At 45.2% G+C, this 16,580-nt stretch overlaps 1 protein-coding gene across 2 annotated transcripts in view; it reads left to right on the plus strand.

Annotated features, from left to right (window-relative positions):
* Positions 1–16,580, plus strand: part of LOC122932951 (protein argonaute-3) — a 142,156-nt gene that overhangs the window by 75,025 nt on the left and 50,551 nt on the right. For both annotated transcript variants that reach the window (XM_044287642.1, XM_044287643.1), the window contains exon 6: positions 14,825–14,959. In XM_044287642.1, the coding sequence (XP_044143577.1) occupies positions 14,825–14,959 (135 nt within the window). The remainder of the gene's footprint in view (positions 1–14,824; positions 14,960–16,580) is intronic.

Consider the following 16,580-nt stretch of genomic DNA (forward strand, 5'->3'; position numbering starts at 1 on the left):
GGCCGACAGTGGATCCAGCACGTTCACATTATCTCCCACCCAGTCTTCTGCAGAAAGCGCACAGATGGCGCCTGAAAACCAACCCCATCAGTCTGTCACATCACCCCCATGCATACCAGGGAAACTGTCTCAGCCTCAAGTTATGCAGCAGTCTCTTATGCTGTTTGAAGACTCCGCTGGCAGGGTTTCCCAAGGGCATCCACCTAGCCCTTCCCCAGCGGTGAAAGACATAGAATGCACTGACGCACAACCACTTATGTTTCCTGATGATGAGGACATGGGAATACCACCTCAGCATGTCTCTGATGATGACGAAACACAGGTGCCAACTGCTGCGTCTTTCTGCAGTGTGCAGACTGAACAGGAGGTCAGGGATCAAGACTGGGTGGAAGACGATGCAGGGGACGATGAGGTCCTAGACCCCACATGGAATGAAGGTCGTGCCACTGACTTTCACAGTTCGGAGGAAGAGGCAGTGGTGAGACCGAGCCAACAGCGTAGCAAAAGAGGGAGCAGTGGGCAAAAGCAGAACACCCGCCGCCAAGAGACTCCGCCTGCTACTGACCGCCGCCATCTGGGACCGAGCACCCCAAAGGCAGCTTCAAGGAGTTCCCTGGCATGGCACTTCTTCAAACAATGTGCTGACGACAAGACCCGAGTGGTTTGCACGCTGTGCCATCAGAGCCTGAAGCGAGGCATTAACGTTCTGAACCTGAGCACAACCTGCATGACCAGGCACCTGCATGCAAAGCATGAACTGCAGTGGAGTAAACACCTTAAAACCAAGGAAGTCACTCAGGCTCCCCCTGCTACCTCTTCTGCTGCTGCCGCCTCGGCCTATTCTGCTGCTGCCGCCTCGGCCTCTTCCTCCGCCTCTGGAGGAACGTTGGCACCTGCCGCCCAGCAAACAGGGGATGTACCACCAACACCACCACCACCACCTCCGTCACCAAGCGTCTCAACCATGTCACACGCCAGCGTTCAGCTCTCCATCTCACAAACATTTGATAGAAAGCGTAAATTCCCACCTAGCCACCCTCGATCCCTGGCCCTGAATGCCAGCATTTCTAAACTACTGGCCTATGAAATGCTGTCATTTAGGCTGGTGGACACAGACAGCTTCAAACAGCTCATGTCGCTTGCTGTCCCACAGTATGTTGTTCCCAGCCGGCACTACTTCTCCAAGAGAGCCGTGCCTTCCCTGCACAACCAAGTATCCGATAAAATCAAGTGTGCACTGCGCAACGCCATCTGTGGCAAGGTCCACCTAACCACAGATACGTGGACCAGTAAGCACGGCCAGGGACGCTATATCTCCCTAACTGCACACTGGGTAAATGTAGTGGCAGCTGGGCCCCAGGCGGAGAGCTGTTTGGCGCACGTCCTTCCGCCGCCAAGGATCGCAGGGCAACATTCTTTGCCTCCTGTTGCCACCTCCTCCTTCTCGGCTTCCTCCTCCTCTTCTTCCACCTGCTCATCCAGTCAGCCACACACCTTCACCACCAACTTCAGCACAGCCCGGGGTAAACGTCAGCAGGCCATTCTGAAACTCATATGTTTGGGGGACAGGCCCCACACCGCACAGGAGTTGTGGCGGGGTATAGAACAACAGACCGACGAGTGGTTGCTGCCGGTGAGCCTCAAGCCCGGCCTGGTGGTGTGTGATAATGGGCGAAATCTCGTTGCAGCTCTGGGACTAGCCAATTTGACGCACATCCCTTGCTTGGCGCATGTGCTGAATTTGGTGGTGCAGAAGTTCATTCACAACTACCCCGACATGTCAGAGCTGCTGCATAAAGTGCGGGCCGTCTGTTCGCGCTTCCGGCGTTCACATCCTGCTGCTGCTCGCCTGTCTGCGCTACAGCGTAACTTCGGCCTTCCCGCTCACCGCCTCATATGCGACGTGCCCACCAGGTGGAACTCCACCTTGCACATGCTGGACAGACTGTGCGAGCAGCAGCAGGCCATAGTGGAGTTTCAGCTGCAGCACGCACGGGTCAGTCGCACTACAGAACAGCACCACTTCACCACCAATGACTGGGCCTCCATGCGAGACCTGTGTGCCCTGTTGCGCTGTTTCGAGTACTCCACCAACATGGCCAGTGGCGATGACACCGTTATCAGCGTTACAATACCACTTCTATGTCTCCTTGAGAAAACACTTAGGGCGATGATGGAAGAGGAGGTGGCCCAGGAGGAGGAGGAGGAGGAAGAGGGGTCATTTTTAGCACTTTCAGGCCAGTCTCTTCGAAGTGACTCAGAGGGAGGTTTTTGGCAACAGCAGAGGCCAGGTACAAATGTGGCCAGCCAGGGCCCACTACTGGAGGACGAGGAGGATGAGGATGAGGAGGAGGTGGAGGAGGATGAGGATGAAGCATGGTCACAGCGGGGTGGCACCCAACGCAGCTCGGGTCCATCACTGGTGCGTGGCTGGGGGGAAAGGCAGGACGATGACGATACGCCTCCCACAGAGGACAGCTTGTCCTTATCCCTGGGCAGCCTGGCACACATGAGCGACTACATGCTGCAGTGCCTGCGCAACGACAGCAGAGTTGCCCACATTTTAACCTGTGCGGACTACTGGGTTGCCACCCTGCTGGATCCACGCTACAAAGACAATGTGCCCACCTTACTTCCTGCACTGGAGCGTGATAGGAAGATGCGCGAGTACAAGCGCACGTTGGTAGACGCGCTACTGAGAGCATTCCCAAATGTCACAGGGGAACAAGTGGAAGCCCAAGGCCAAGGCAGAGGAGGAGCAAGAGGTCGCCAAGGCAGCTGTGTCACGGCCAGCTCCTCTGAGGGCAGGGTTAGCATGGCAGAGATGTGGAAAAGTTTTGTCAACACGCCACAGCTAACTGCACCACCACCTGATACGCAACGTGTTAGCAGGAGGCAACATTTCACTAACATGGTGGAACAGTACGTGTGCACACCCCTCCACGTACTGACTGATGGTTCGGCCCCATTCAACTTCTGGGTCTCTAAATTGTCCACGTGGCCAGAGCTAGCCTTTTATGCCTTGGAGGTGCTGGCCTGCCCGGCAGCCAGCGTTTTGTCTGAACGTGTATTCAGCACGGCAGGGGGCGTCATTACAGACAAACGCAGCCGCCTGTCTACAGCCAATGTGGACAAGCTGACGTTCATAAAAATGAACCAGGCATGGATCCCACAGGACCTGTCCGTCCCTTGTCCAGATTAGACATTAACTACCTCCCCATAACCATATATTATTGGACTCCAGGGCACTTCCTCATTCAATCCTATTTTTATTTTCATTTTACCATTATATTGCGATGCTACCCAAAGTTGAATGAACCTCTCCTCTGCCTGTGTGCTAGGCCTAAATATATGCCAATGGACTGTTGCAGTGGTGGCTGACATGAAGCCTGATTCTCTGCTATGACATGCAGACTAATTCTCTGCTGACATGAAGCCAGATTGTCTGTTACGGGACCTCTCTCCTCTGCCTGGGTGCTGGGCCTAAATTTATGACAATGGACTGTTGCAGTGGTGGCTGACGTGAAGCCTCATTCTCTGCTATGACATGCAGACTGATTCTCTGCTGACATGAAGCCAGATTGTCTGTTACGGGACCTTTCTCCTCTGCCTGGGTTCTGGGCCTAAATTTATGAAAATTGACTCTTACAGTGGTGGGTGACGTGAAGCCTGATTCTCTGCTATGATATGAAGACTGATTCTCTGCTGACATGAAGCCAGATTGTCTGTTACGGGACCTTTCTCCTCTGCCTGGGTTCTGGGCCTAAATTTATGAAAATTGACTCTTACAGTGGTGGGTGACGTGAAGCCTGATTCTCTGCTATGATATGAAGACTGATTCTCTGCTGACATGAAGCCAGATTCTCTGTTACGGGACCTCTCTCCTCTGCCTGGGTGCTGGGCCTAAATTTATGACAATGGACTGTTGCAGTGGTGGCTGACGTGAAGCCTGATTCTCTGCTATGACATGCAGACTGATTCTCTGCTGACATGAAGCCAGATTCTCTGTTACGGGACCTCTCTCCTCTGCCTGTGTGTGTGCTGGGCCTAAATATATGCCAATGGACTGTTGCAGTGGTGGCTGACGTGAAGCCTCATTCTCTGCTATGACATGCAGACTAATTCTCTGCTGACATGAAGCCAGATTGTCTGTTACGGGACCTCTCTCCTCTGCCTGTGTGTGTGCTGGGCCTAAATATATGCCAATGGACTGTTGCAGTGGTGGCTGACGTGAAGCCTCATTCTCTGCTATGACATGCAGACTAATTCTCTGCTGACATGAAGACAGATTGTCTGTTACGGGACCTCTCTCCTCTGCCTGTGTGTGTGCTGGGCCTAAATATATGCCAATGGACTGTTGCAGTGGTGGCTGACGTGAAGCCTCATTCTCTGCTATGACATGCAGACTAATTCTCTGCTGACATGAAGACAGATTCTCTGTTACGGGACCTCCCTCCTCTGCCTGGGTGCTGGGCCTAAATATATGCCAATGGACTGTTGCAGTGGTGGCTGACGTGAAGCCTCATTCTCTGCTATGACATGCAGACTGATTCTCTGCTGACATGAAGCCAGATCGTCTGTTACGGGACCTCTCTGCTCTGCCTGTGTGCTAGGCCTAAATATATGCCAATGGACTGTTGCAGTGGTGGGTGACGTGAAGCCTCATTCTCTGCTATGACATGCAGACTGATTCTCTGCTGTCATGAAGCCAGATTGTCTGTTACGGGACCTCTCTGCTCTGCCTGTGTGCTAGGCCTAAATATATGCCAATGGACTGTTGCAGTGGTGGGTGACGTGAAGCCTCATTCTCTGCTATGACATGCAGACTGATTCTCTGCTGACATGAAGCCAGATTGTCTGTTACGGGACCTCTCTCCTCTGCCTGTGTGCTAGGCCTAAATATATGCCAATGGACTGTTGCAGTGGTGGCTGACGTGAAGCCTCATTCTCTGCTATGACATGCAGACTAATTCTCTGCTGACATGAAGCCAGATTGTCTGTTACGGGACCTCTCTCCTCTGCCTGGGTGCTGGGCCTAAATTTATGACAATGGACTGTTGCAGTGGTGGCTGACGTGAAGCCTGATTCTCTGCTATGACATGCAGACTGATTCTCTGCTGACATGAAGCCAGATCCTCTGTTACGGGACCTCTCTCCTCTGCCTGTGTGTGTGCTGGGCCTAAATATATGCCAATGGACTGTTGCAGTGGTGGCTGACGTGAAGCCTCATTCTCTGCTATGACATGCAGACTGATTCTCTGCTGACATGAAGCCAGATTCTCTGTTACGGGACCTCTCTCCTCTGCCTGTGTGTGTGCTGGGCCTAAATATATGCCAATGGACTGTTGCAGTGGTGGCTGACGTGAAGCCTCATTCTCTGCTATGACATGCAGACTAATTCTCTGCTGACATGAAGACAGATTCTCTGTTACGGGACCTCCCTCCTCTGCCTGGGTGCTGGGCCTAAATATATGCCAATGGACTGTTGCAGTGGTGGCTGACGTGAAGCCTCATTCTCTGCTATGACATGCAGACTAATTCTCTGCTGACATGAAGACAGATTCTCTGTTACGGGACCTCTCTCCTCTGCCTGGGTGCCGGGGCCTAAATATCTGAGAATGGACTGTTCCAGTGGTGGGTGACGGGAAGCCAGATTCTCTGCTATGGAACCTCTCTCCAATTGATTTTGGTTAATTTTTATTTATTTAATTTTTATTTTAATTCATTTCCCTATCCACATTTGTTTGCAGGGGATTTACCTACATGTTGCTGCCTTTTGCAGCCCTCTAGCTCTTTCCTGGGCTGTTTTACAGCCTTTTTAGTGCCGAAAAGTTCGGGTCCCCATTGACTTCAATGGGGTTCGGGTTCGGGACGAAGTTCGGATCGGGTTCGGATCCCGAACCCGAACATTTCCGGGATGTTCGGCCGAACTTCTCGAACCCGAACATCCAGGTGTTCGCTCAACTCTAGTAATAACTTTAAAACGCTTTTACTTATCCAGGCCATTCTGAGATTGTTTTCTCATCACATATTGTACTTAATAACAGTGGTAAAATTAGGTAAACAAATTTCATTTTTATTTATAAAAAAATACCAAATTTACCACAAAATTTTAAAAATGTCAATTTCTCGACTTTTAGAATAGATAGTTATAACTCCAAATATAGTTATTACTTTACATTCCCCATATGTCTATTTCGCATTTGGATAATTTTTGAAAATTACATTTTCTTTTTTTGAGACGTTAGAAGGCTTAGAAATTTAGAAGCAAATCTTAAAATTTTTAAGAACATTTCAAAACCCCAATTTTCTCAGGACCAGTTCAGGTATAAAGTCACTTTCTGGGGCTTACATCTTTGAAACCACCCATAAATCACCCCATTTTAGAAACGACACCCCTTAAGCTATTCAAAACTGATTTTACAAACTTTGGTAACCCTTTAGGTGCCCCACGAGAATTAAATGAAAATAGGAATGAAATTTGAAAATTTCACTTTTTATTTAGCAGATCTTTAATTTTAATCTTTTTTTTTTGCAACACATGAAGAGTTAACAGCCAAACAAACCCCAAAATCTATTACCTTGAATCTGGAGTTTATATAAACACCCTATGTGTGCTCAAAACTGATGTATGGGCGCACAGCATGCTTCAGCGTGGGAGGAGCACCATATGGCTTTTGCATATGAACACACCCTGAGATGGCCCCCCAAAAAGTGACCCCATTCTGGAAACTACACCCCTCAAGGAATATTTCAAGGTGTGTAGTGAGCACTTTGACCCATCAGTCGTTTCACAGAATTAGGAAAAGCTTTGCTGTGAAAATGAAAAATTACATTTTGTTTTCCTGAAAAATTTGCTTTACACCTTGTGAAAGTGAAAAATGTGGGTGTAACAGGACAAAATGCACCCCACATTTTGTTCCCTATCCCCCCCCCCCCCCCCCGAATACACCAACACCCCATATGTGCTCAAAAAATGATGTATGGGTGCGCATCAGGACTCTAGAGTCAAACAGCTAAATATGGATTTTGCTGCCCTGAATTGGCAGACATTTATTTTAGGTGCCATGTCGCATTAAATAAACTCCTGAGGCCCCAGAAATGAAAAACCCCAAGAAGTGACACCATTTCGGAAAGAGCGCCCCCGTTCCTTTCAATTCTTGTTGAGGAATATTCAACTGTTTAGTGAAGAGGACAATTTTAAGTGCATATATTGCTTTTGCCATCCACCTTGCTTGATGCAGAGCCCCTGGGATCCTGAAACTAAAGTCTTTTTTAGACCTACCTCCTAGGTACAGGAGTGAGAGTAGTAATAAAAGTGATCCAAGTGTACAACCTCTAAATATTATCTAATCTTTTTGAAATGTGGAATATATATCTTTTGCATCACTGAGACTCGGGGCGTAAGCAAAGTCTGCAAAAAATGAAACACCCTAGGGTACATCAAGGTTGAAATTATTGCTCCATGGATGAATGGTAGATTCTGAAACCATCTTTGATGCACAGGCCAGGTTTTTCAGGGCAGGTTTCACAGTGGTAAATGATGTTTTTCCTTTTCCCCCTTTTGGAACACACTCTGCATCTTTTTGGGGCCCTTCCCTTCCTCGCTGTTTGGGGGACTTCACCAGGAAAATGGTGCAACTCGGGCAACGTAACTTGCAGAAGTACTGGGGCCCTCCATTGCTTGATTTGGAAGAATAAGGGCCTTTATCACCACCTTCTTGAAATTGTAGACATATTCTTGTCTGGACTCTAGATCTAAAAATAGTACGTATGCATTGTACTGCGCCATCTGTACGAGGTGCACGGCCAGCTTTTTGTACCACACTTTTGTTTTTCGTGTAGCACTGTAGGGCTTCAGAAGTTGATCTGAAATATCAACCCCTCCCATGTGCCTGTTGTAGCCCAGAATGCAGTCTGGTTTGGGGACAGTGGTAGTGGTACCACGTGCAGCGGCAGGGGAGCTGGTGTTACTGTGAATAGTGGGCAGTACAAGGACATTCCTCTTGTCCTTGTACTTAACCACCTACATGTTCTCATTGAGGAGAGCATGGCTGTCTTCTTTTTATTAGTGGTTGCCATATCAGGGATCTAGGGAGGCCTCTCTGATTTTTGCGTACTGTGCCGCATGCCACAGTACCTCTGGAACCTAGTGACCGGAACAGTGGTAGACCCGTGTAGCAATTATCCACGTATAGATGGTAACCCTTATCCAGCAGTGGATGCAGTAAGTCCCACACTATCTTCCCATTAACTCCTAGGATGGGGGGGTGGGGCATTCTGGGTGTCCCCCTTTCATAAACCCGGAACTTGTGAGTGTACCCAGAGTTACTCTCACAGATTTTATACAGTTTTATGCCATACCTTGCCCGCTTGCTGGGCAGGTACTGGCAGAATCTTACCCATCCTTTGAAAAGTAACAGGGATTCATCTATGCAGACATTTTGTTCTGGGGTGTACACTTCTGAAAACTTTGCGTTGAAGTGGTCAAGGACGGGCCGTATTTTGAACAGACGTCATTATTGATTGGAATTGATTACGGGCCATGGTATTACTGTAAATTGGAGTGTGGTACAAGACATCCGCACTCCAACACTTTTTTTTACTAGGCCCATATGCAGCAAGAGCCCCCAATAGGTCATCATTTGCTGGGGTCCAACCTTGGGGTCTAGCGTATGTCGATGTAGGGTGCTGGGAAATAAATTGCTGGGCGTATAAATTTGTTTGGGTTACCATGAAATTTATAAAATCTTCAGAGAAAAAGATTTAAAGAAAATCAATTACAGTGAAGCCCGCACAGTCTATCTGAATTCCTGAGTTGCCCACAAACTCAGGAATTTGGGGCTGATAATTCTCAGGGGGTGGGGTCCATGTGAGCTCACTCTGGGGGGCTGCCTCCTCTGCTACCCTGGGGCGCCTTCTAGAGGGTCTTTAATCAGCAGATGATGAGGAGGAGTAGAGGAAAGTGGCATCCTCTTCTCCCTCACTAGCAGTCTCCGTATCGGAGGCAAGAATGGGGTATGCCTCTTCAGTACACTCGTTGGGATGAATGGGACATTTTTATTTTATTGGGGTGCAACGGGTGAAATGTGTAAACCTTTATTTAGTGTGAGGGGTGTGTATGTAGTGTTTTCACACGTTAAGGGGCTTGTAAAATATTCAATTTAGAAGAAAAGTTGTAAAAAAAATAAAAAATTCTTCTGCACAAAAGTCTTTGCTGCCAAAAAAAAAAACTTGCAGTGCAAAATGAGTAGACACTACTGATCGGTGCTCAGTGGTTGCAAAATGCACATACACAGATAGTGTGTTCGTGTAAACACCTAAACTCACTCTAACTGAAATAAACATATATATATATATATATATATATATATATATATATATATATATATATATATATAGTTTCAAGAAAACGTATGTGAACCCTTTGGAATTATATGGATTTCTGCACAAATTGGTCATAAAATGTGATCTGATCTTCATCTAAGTCACAACAATAGACAATCACAGTCTGCTTAAACTAATAACACACAAAGAATTAAATGTTACCATGTTTTTATTGAACACACCATGTAAACATCCACAGTGCAGGTGGAAAAAGTATGTGAACCCTTGGATTTAATAACTGGTTGAACCTCCTTTGGCAGCAATAACTTCAACCAAACGTTTCCTGTAGTTGCAGATCAGATGTGCACAACGGTCAGGAGTAATTCTTGACCATTCCTCTTTACAGAACTGTTTCAGTTCAGCAATATTCTTGGGATGTCTGGTGTGAATCGCTTTCTTGAGGTCATGCCACAGCATCTCAATCGGGTTGAGGTCAGGACTCTGACTGGACCGCACCAGAAGGCGTATTTTCTTCTGATTAAGCCATTCTGTTGTTGATTTACTTCTATGCTTTGGGTCGTTGTCCTGTTGCAACACCCATCTTTTGTTGAGCTTCAGCTGGTGGACAGATGGCCTTAAGTTCTCCTGCAAAATGTCTTACTTGTCATAAACTTGGGAATTTATTTTTCCTTCGATGATAGCAATCCGTCCAGGCCCTGACGCAGCAAAGCAGCCCCAAACCATGATGCCCCCACCACCATACTCTACAGTTGGGATGAGGTTTTGATGTTGGTGTGCAGTGCCTCTTTTTCTCCACACATAGTGTTGTGTGTTTCTTCCAAACAACTCAACTTTGGTTTTATCCGTCCACAGAATATTTTGCCAATACTGCTGTGGAACATCCAGGTGCTCTTGTACAAACTGTAAACGTGCAGCAATGGCTTTTTTTGGACAGCAGTGGCTTCCTCTGTGGTATCCTCCCATGAAATCCATTCTTGTTTAGTATTTTACGTATCGTAGATTCGCTAACAGGGATGTTAGCATATGCCAGAGACTTTTGTAAGTCTTTAGCTGACACTCTAGGATTATTCTTCATCTCATTGAGCAGTCTGTGCTGTTCTTTTGCAGTCATCTTTACAGGACGGACATTCCTAGGGAGAGTAGCAGCAGTGCTGAACTTTCTCCATTTATAGACAATTTGTCTTACCGTGGACTGATGAACAGCAAGGCTTTTGGAGATACTTTTATAACCCTTTCCAGCTTTATGCAAGTCAACAATTCTTAATCGTAGGTCTTCTGAGAGATCTTTTGTGCGAGGCATCATTCACATCAGGTAATGCTTCTTGTGAAAAGCAAACCCAGAACTGATGTGTGTTTTTTATAGGGCAGGTTAGCTGTAACCAACACCTCCAAACTCTCTTCATTGATTAGACTCCAGTTGGCTGACACCTCACTCCAATTAGCCCTTGGAGATGTCATTAGTCAATAGGTTCACATACTTTTTCCACCTGCACTGTGAATGTTTAAATGGTGTGTTCAATAAAAACATGGTAACATTTAATTCTTTGTGTGTTATTAGTTTAAGCAGACTGTGATTGTCTATTGTTGTGACTTAGATGAAGATCAGATCACATTTTATGACCAATTTGTGCAGAAATCCATATCATTCCAAAGGGTTCACATACTTTTTCTTGCAACGGTATATATATATATATATATATATATATATATGTATGTGTGTATATATATATATATATATATATATATATATATACCACTAACTGCAGTTCTTTTTTTACACACAAAAAAAATGTGATAAAAAAAAAAAGTGCAGATGCTACTGAGCAAACTACTGATCGGTACTCTGTAGCCCGCACGCAAGGGACAGGGACGGAGGGTGGTTTAGGGATCTGGAACAGTTGCAGATGAAAAAAAATATCTGTGCAGCTATTCCAGATGTTGTTTATTCTCCTTTTGTTCTTCTTTCAGCAGGAAAGGGTTAAATCGCAGTGGTGGTGCACCACAAGTCCCAGCAAGCCAACAGCAGCACAGAAATACACAGAACCTCTCTACATGCAGTCACCAGCTAGAATGGCTGCATGCAGAGAATTTCTGCCTCTTCCTGTGCAGCTATAGCGCTGCCATTGGCTGGAGCGTTGTTCCCGCCAATAGCAGCGCTGGCAGGGGACACAAAACACTGGTGTCCCCTGCCTGACCTCGGGGAAGACAGGTGCTGACTTGTTCAGCACCGGTCACCTCCATATGACAAGACTTCCCCCCCGTGCAGCTTCGTATCGCAGCCGGAGCTGCTATGCACATGTCAGGGGGGCGGAAATACCTCCCTGTGCCCCTAGGAAACATGGCTGCCTACCGTACAGAGCAGCGATCGTACCCCTGTCACTGAGCGATTTCGCTCAAGGACCGGGTAAACGTTGCTGGTATCCTAAGGGTTGAAGGACAGCATACAGTATGGGTAGGTATCGTATCATCATAACTAAATTAATTCAGAAATCATCATCATCATAAAGGGTTTTTGGAGATCAGGCTATTAATGGTCTATCCTCAAGCTAGGTCATCAATATCAGATTGTTGTGAGTATGACTCTCAGCACCCCACCGATTGGCTCTTTGAAAGGGCTGTGGCTCTTGTTTGAGCAGTGCAACCTCTTCATTGTTTACTTGGGACAATCTACTTAGTAGAGGCTGTGCAAGGTATGGCAGCTTCATCCCAATAAGTGAAAACCTAGGACAGGGATCAGCAACCTTGCACACTTCAGCTGTGATGAAACTACGACTCCCAGCTTGCACGCTTGCTTGGTTCTTGTCAGAACTCTCCTAGAAGTGAATGGAGCATGCTAGGAGTTGTAGTTTCGTAACAGCTGGAGTGCCAGAGGTTGCTGACCCCTGGCCTAGGAGCTACTCTGGATAAAGTTAAAGCAGGGGCTTCATTATTGAGGTTAGTTTGGGACATAGGAGTAATGATGTGATGAGCCAAACTATAGACAAATGTATCCTATGTAGATCGATAACATTGCATGTGAAGTTTGATGTCCTCATCACTTACAGTAAGCTGTAAATCTACAATAATATTACATCTTAACTTAGAATTGTAAATATTTTTTTTTCTTATTTATGTACTGTGCATATGTATTTTTTCTCTAGAATTTACATTCTGTAGGTGTCAAATGTCTTTACCTACTGTGACTTTTATACATAGCTCATGTTCATTCTCCGTCACTTTGAGATTAGGTGCTTGGAATGTGGAGGCTAATGGCCAGTCCTAATGTAACTTGCAATAAAGGTGAAGGGAATTTCTACCTATGGATCTTTGCCAGGGACTATTATACTGTTCCTGGCATGACATGCATGCAAATTGTTGACTATGGGGTGAAAAGAGTAGTGAAGCGGCACAGATGACAGATCCGAGCTTTCAGCAGAGGAGGTATCACCTAGACTCTTCCACACAAGGACATGCCTTTTTAATTTGGTAGAGTCTCTGTGAGGGAAAGTTTATGTTTCACAATTCGAATATTAAATTGTTCCTCAGAATTTAGAGGGGTATTACGATTAAAGAGTGAAATGACATGTTAATCATACAAGGCGGAAAGAATTTGTTGGAATCACTGTCAGGTTTCTGAAATGCATCAGGGGTCTTCACATAGTATAATGTGAACAGAGCCTACAATGCCTTACCATCAAATCTCCTCCTAGGTCCACAACCTCTAGTCCAGTGTGGCTCAAGAACGAGGCCGCAGCTACATCGGTTCCATAGTAATGGCATCCAATTGTTGCTACAATGTATCACATCTGTATGGATGCAACACCATCACAGTCTAGTTGTCACACTGGAGAGTAGTCTTGGAAGATCTTCCCTCCATCCACCCATCTTTTTTTCAGATTAAAAGCCAAGCCTGTATAGATTAGCCCTTCCTGCCACACATAATGTGCTGTCTGCAACAACAGGACCTTCACTGCAGCAATTATCCTCGCATTGATCTCAAGCCTATTATATCAGGGCTGCAGAACATTTTTTTGCAATCCTGAATTGCCAGAGAATGGAACAACTTGTACATGTACAATTTCATATTCCTTTCTACAGGGTGGCCTACAAAAAAGTAGCCCGCCTCCAATATCTCCAAATCAAACTGCCTAATAGTAAATCTGGCTTAGTTGTCCATAGCAACCAATCAGAGCTAAGGTTTAATTTTTTTCAGAGCCCTGTAGGAACTGTATTATAGAACTGTATTTTAGAACTGTATTATAGACTGTGTTAACTGTGTTATAGAAACTGGCCCACTTATAAAAAAAAAAAAATGTGTTTGAAGGGGTTGGCTGGGTGGTAAAAAAAAACTGACAGTCAGAATGGCTTAAAGAGGTTGTGCTCCTTATCCTTTATCCACATCTCAGTGTGCTCCATCAGGACGAGAATGTGGGACACCCTCTTCTTGGGATCAGCCTATCCACTGATTTTTAATACTTGGCACAATCGCTTTAAAAAATAAAGTGATACCACAAAGAAATATGCTTAGCCAATTACTTGCTGCAGCCAGGGCTTGGCAAGAATGGTCATGTTTCTTCTCATGAGTAGGACCAAAACCGACAGGGGACCCTGGAACAGTAGCGGCAGGGAATCACAGGTATTAGGCTACTTTCACACTAGCGTTTTTGCTGGATTTGGCAGGGTCCAGCAAAAACGTTTCCGTTACTCATACAACCATCTGCATTCGTTATGAACGGATCCAGTTGTATTATCTTTAACATTTCTTTAACATTGCCAAAACGGATCAGTTTTGAACTCTTCTGAAAGTCAATGGAGGCCGGATCTGTTTTCGATTGTGGCAGAGAAAACAGATCCATCCCCATTGACTAGCATTAGGGATCCGTTTTTCAGTTTTTCCCATGACAGAAATCAAAATACAACATGTTGCGGTTTGCTCTCTGGTCTGGGAATGCAACTAAACAGAACTAAGTGCATTTTGGAGCATTCCGTTCAGTTTTGTCCCCATTGACAATGAATGGGGACAAAACTGAAGCATTTTTTCCCGGTATTAAGCACCTATAATGGAACTCAGTACTGGAAAACTTTAACGCTAGTTACTTTTTCATTGTTTTTAGGCCATTGTGACCTTTTTTTTTTTTTTTTTTTTATATATATATATATATATATATATATATATATATTTTAAAATGCCCAGCGGCCAGCCAACCTCCTTCAATGCTAATGTCAGTGATAACTTCACTGTGGAGCCTGGGTCTACAGTGAGTAATTGGACAGGACAGTAAATGAGAGAGATTTGTTACCATTCTTTTAGCAATTCAGCCCAGAAAAGATCCACCTGCTTGTGTGCAGTTAGAGAAAAGGCTGCTGACCTCCACTTCGGACTCAATGGATCATATTAAATTTGGTTTTCCTCACTTTGTTCTGCCTTTTTGTTGTTCCAGTAATTAAAGGTCTCATGAATGTCCTGTTAACCAATGTTTTTGTTGTATCTTTTCAGTTTCTGCCACTGCCTTCTACAAAGCACAACCAGTTATTCAGTTCATGTGTGAAGTTCTAGATATTCATAACATTGATGAACAACCTCGACCTCTGACCGATTCTCACCGGGTAAAATTCACCAAAGAGATAAAGGGTAGGTGGAAGATTTCTTTAACCATCTAACTGTTTTCCCCAAGTCCAGCTCCTGCAGTGGGAAAAGTAGCTAACTGAAAATGGAGAGGGGAGGGCTGCTTTAGGGTACTTTCACACTTGCGTTGTTTGATTCCGGCAGGCAGTTCCGTTGCCTGAACTGACTGCCTGATCAGGCAAATTGTATGCAAACGGATGTCATTATTTCTGACTGATCAGTCATAAAAATGCATTGCAATACCGGATCCGTTTTTCCGGTGTCATCAGGCAAAACGGATCCGTTTTTTTCATTTTTTTCATTTTTAAAGGTCTGCGCATGCGCAGACCGGAATGACGGATCCGGCATTCCGGTATTTTGAATGCCGGATCCGGCACTAATACATTCCTATGGAAAAAAATGCCGGATCCGGCATTCAGGCAAGTCTTCAGTTTTTTTTGCCGGAGATAAAACCGTAGCATGCTACGGTTTTCTCTTTTGCCTGATCAGTCAAAACGACTGAACTGAAGACATCCTGATGCAAACTGAACGGATTACTCTCCATTCAGAATGCATGGGGATATGCCTGATCAGTTCTTTTCCGGTATAGAGCCCCTGTGACGGAACTCTATGCCGGAAAAGAAAAACGCAAGTGTGAAAGTACCCTTAGATGCTGCTATCTCCTGAATGGTAGCAGCTAGAAACATGCAACTGGTCTTGTTTGAAAGCTGACATTCCAGGCTTTCATAGAGCATTAGCCCAAGCAACAGAGGAGAAATCACTGTTAGAAATCGAGTCGGGAATAATCGCAGGTAAAATCTACTTTTACTTTTACTTTCACTTTCAGCTGCATTCACAGCCTCCCGATTTCTATCAGTGATATCTTCCCCTGCACTGAATGTATTGCTGTCATTCTGGTATTGTCTTAAAGCTTGGAATGCCAGCTTTCAAACAATACAAATTATACAAACATATTTCTAGCTGGTACCAAACCGGAGAGATAAGCAGCTAAAGCAGCCGCCCCCCACTTCCTCTTCAGTCTGGAGGAGAATAAAGGAGCAGCTACAGAGCTGACAGGCTGCAGGAGGAAAGAAAGAAAACTGTAAAAAAAAAATTATATATATATATATATATAGAAATGTGGTATTATCATCAATGTACTGACCCACATAATAAAATTATGTTATTTTTACCACACCATGAACACCGTAAAAAAAATTCCACAAAATAATGTAAAAGTTGCTGTTTTTGTATTTTTACCCCTAAAAATAAAATAATAAAAGTTATTTAATACACTATATAATCCAAAATGGTTCCTAAAAAACCTACAACTAATCCCGCTAAATAAAAAATAAAAAAAGTTATGACTGCTAGAACACAAAGGGGGGGGGGGGGGGGGAATATTATTGGTCCTTAATACTAAAATTAATGATGTCACTAAGGGGTTAAAAAATGCAATAGTGTCCCCTGAGTTGTGCGCCAACAAGATTTACTGCAGACACACATTAAAAATGTACAATAAAAAAAGTTAAATTTTTGGGAGGGTTTTTCCAATTTTAATGTGACTGTTAGGGCTTTTTCACACGAGCGGATCCCGTGCGTGGAATCCACTGCGTGAAAGACAGCCAAGCCCTGTTCCGAACAGCAG

Source organism: Bufo gargarizans, chromosome 3 (assembly GCF_014858855.1).
Source record: "Bufo gargarizans isolate SCDJY-AF-19 chromosome 3, ASM1485885v1, whole genome shotgun sequence".
Lineage (NCBI taxonomy): Eukaryota > Metazoa > Chordata > Amphibia > Anura > Bufonidae > Bufo > Bufo gargarizans.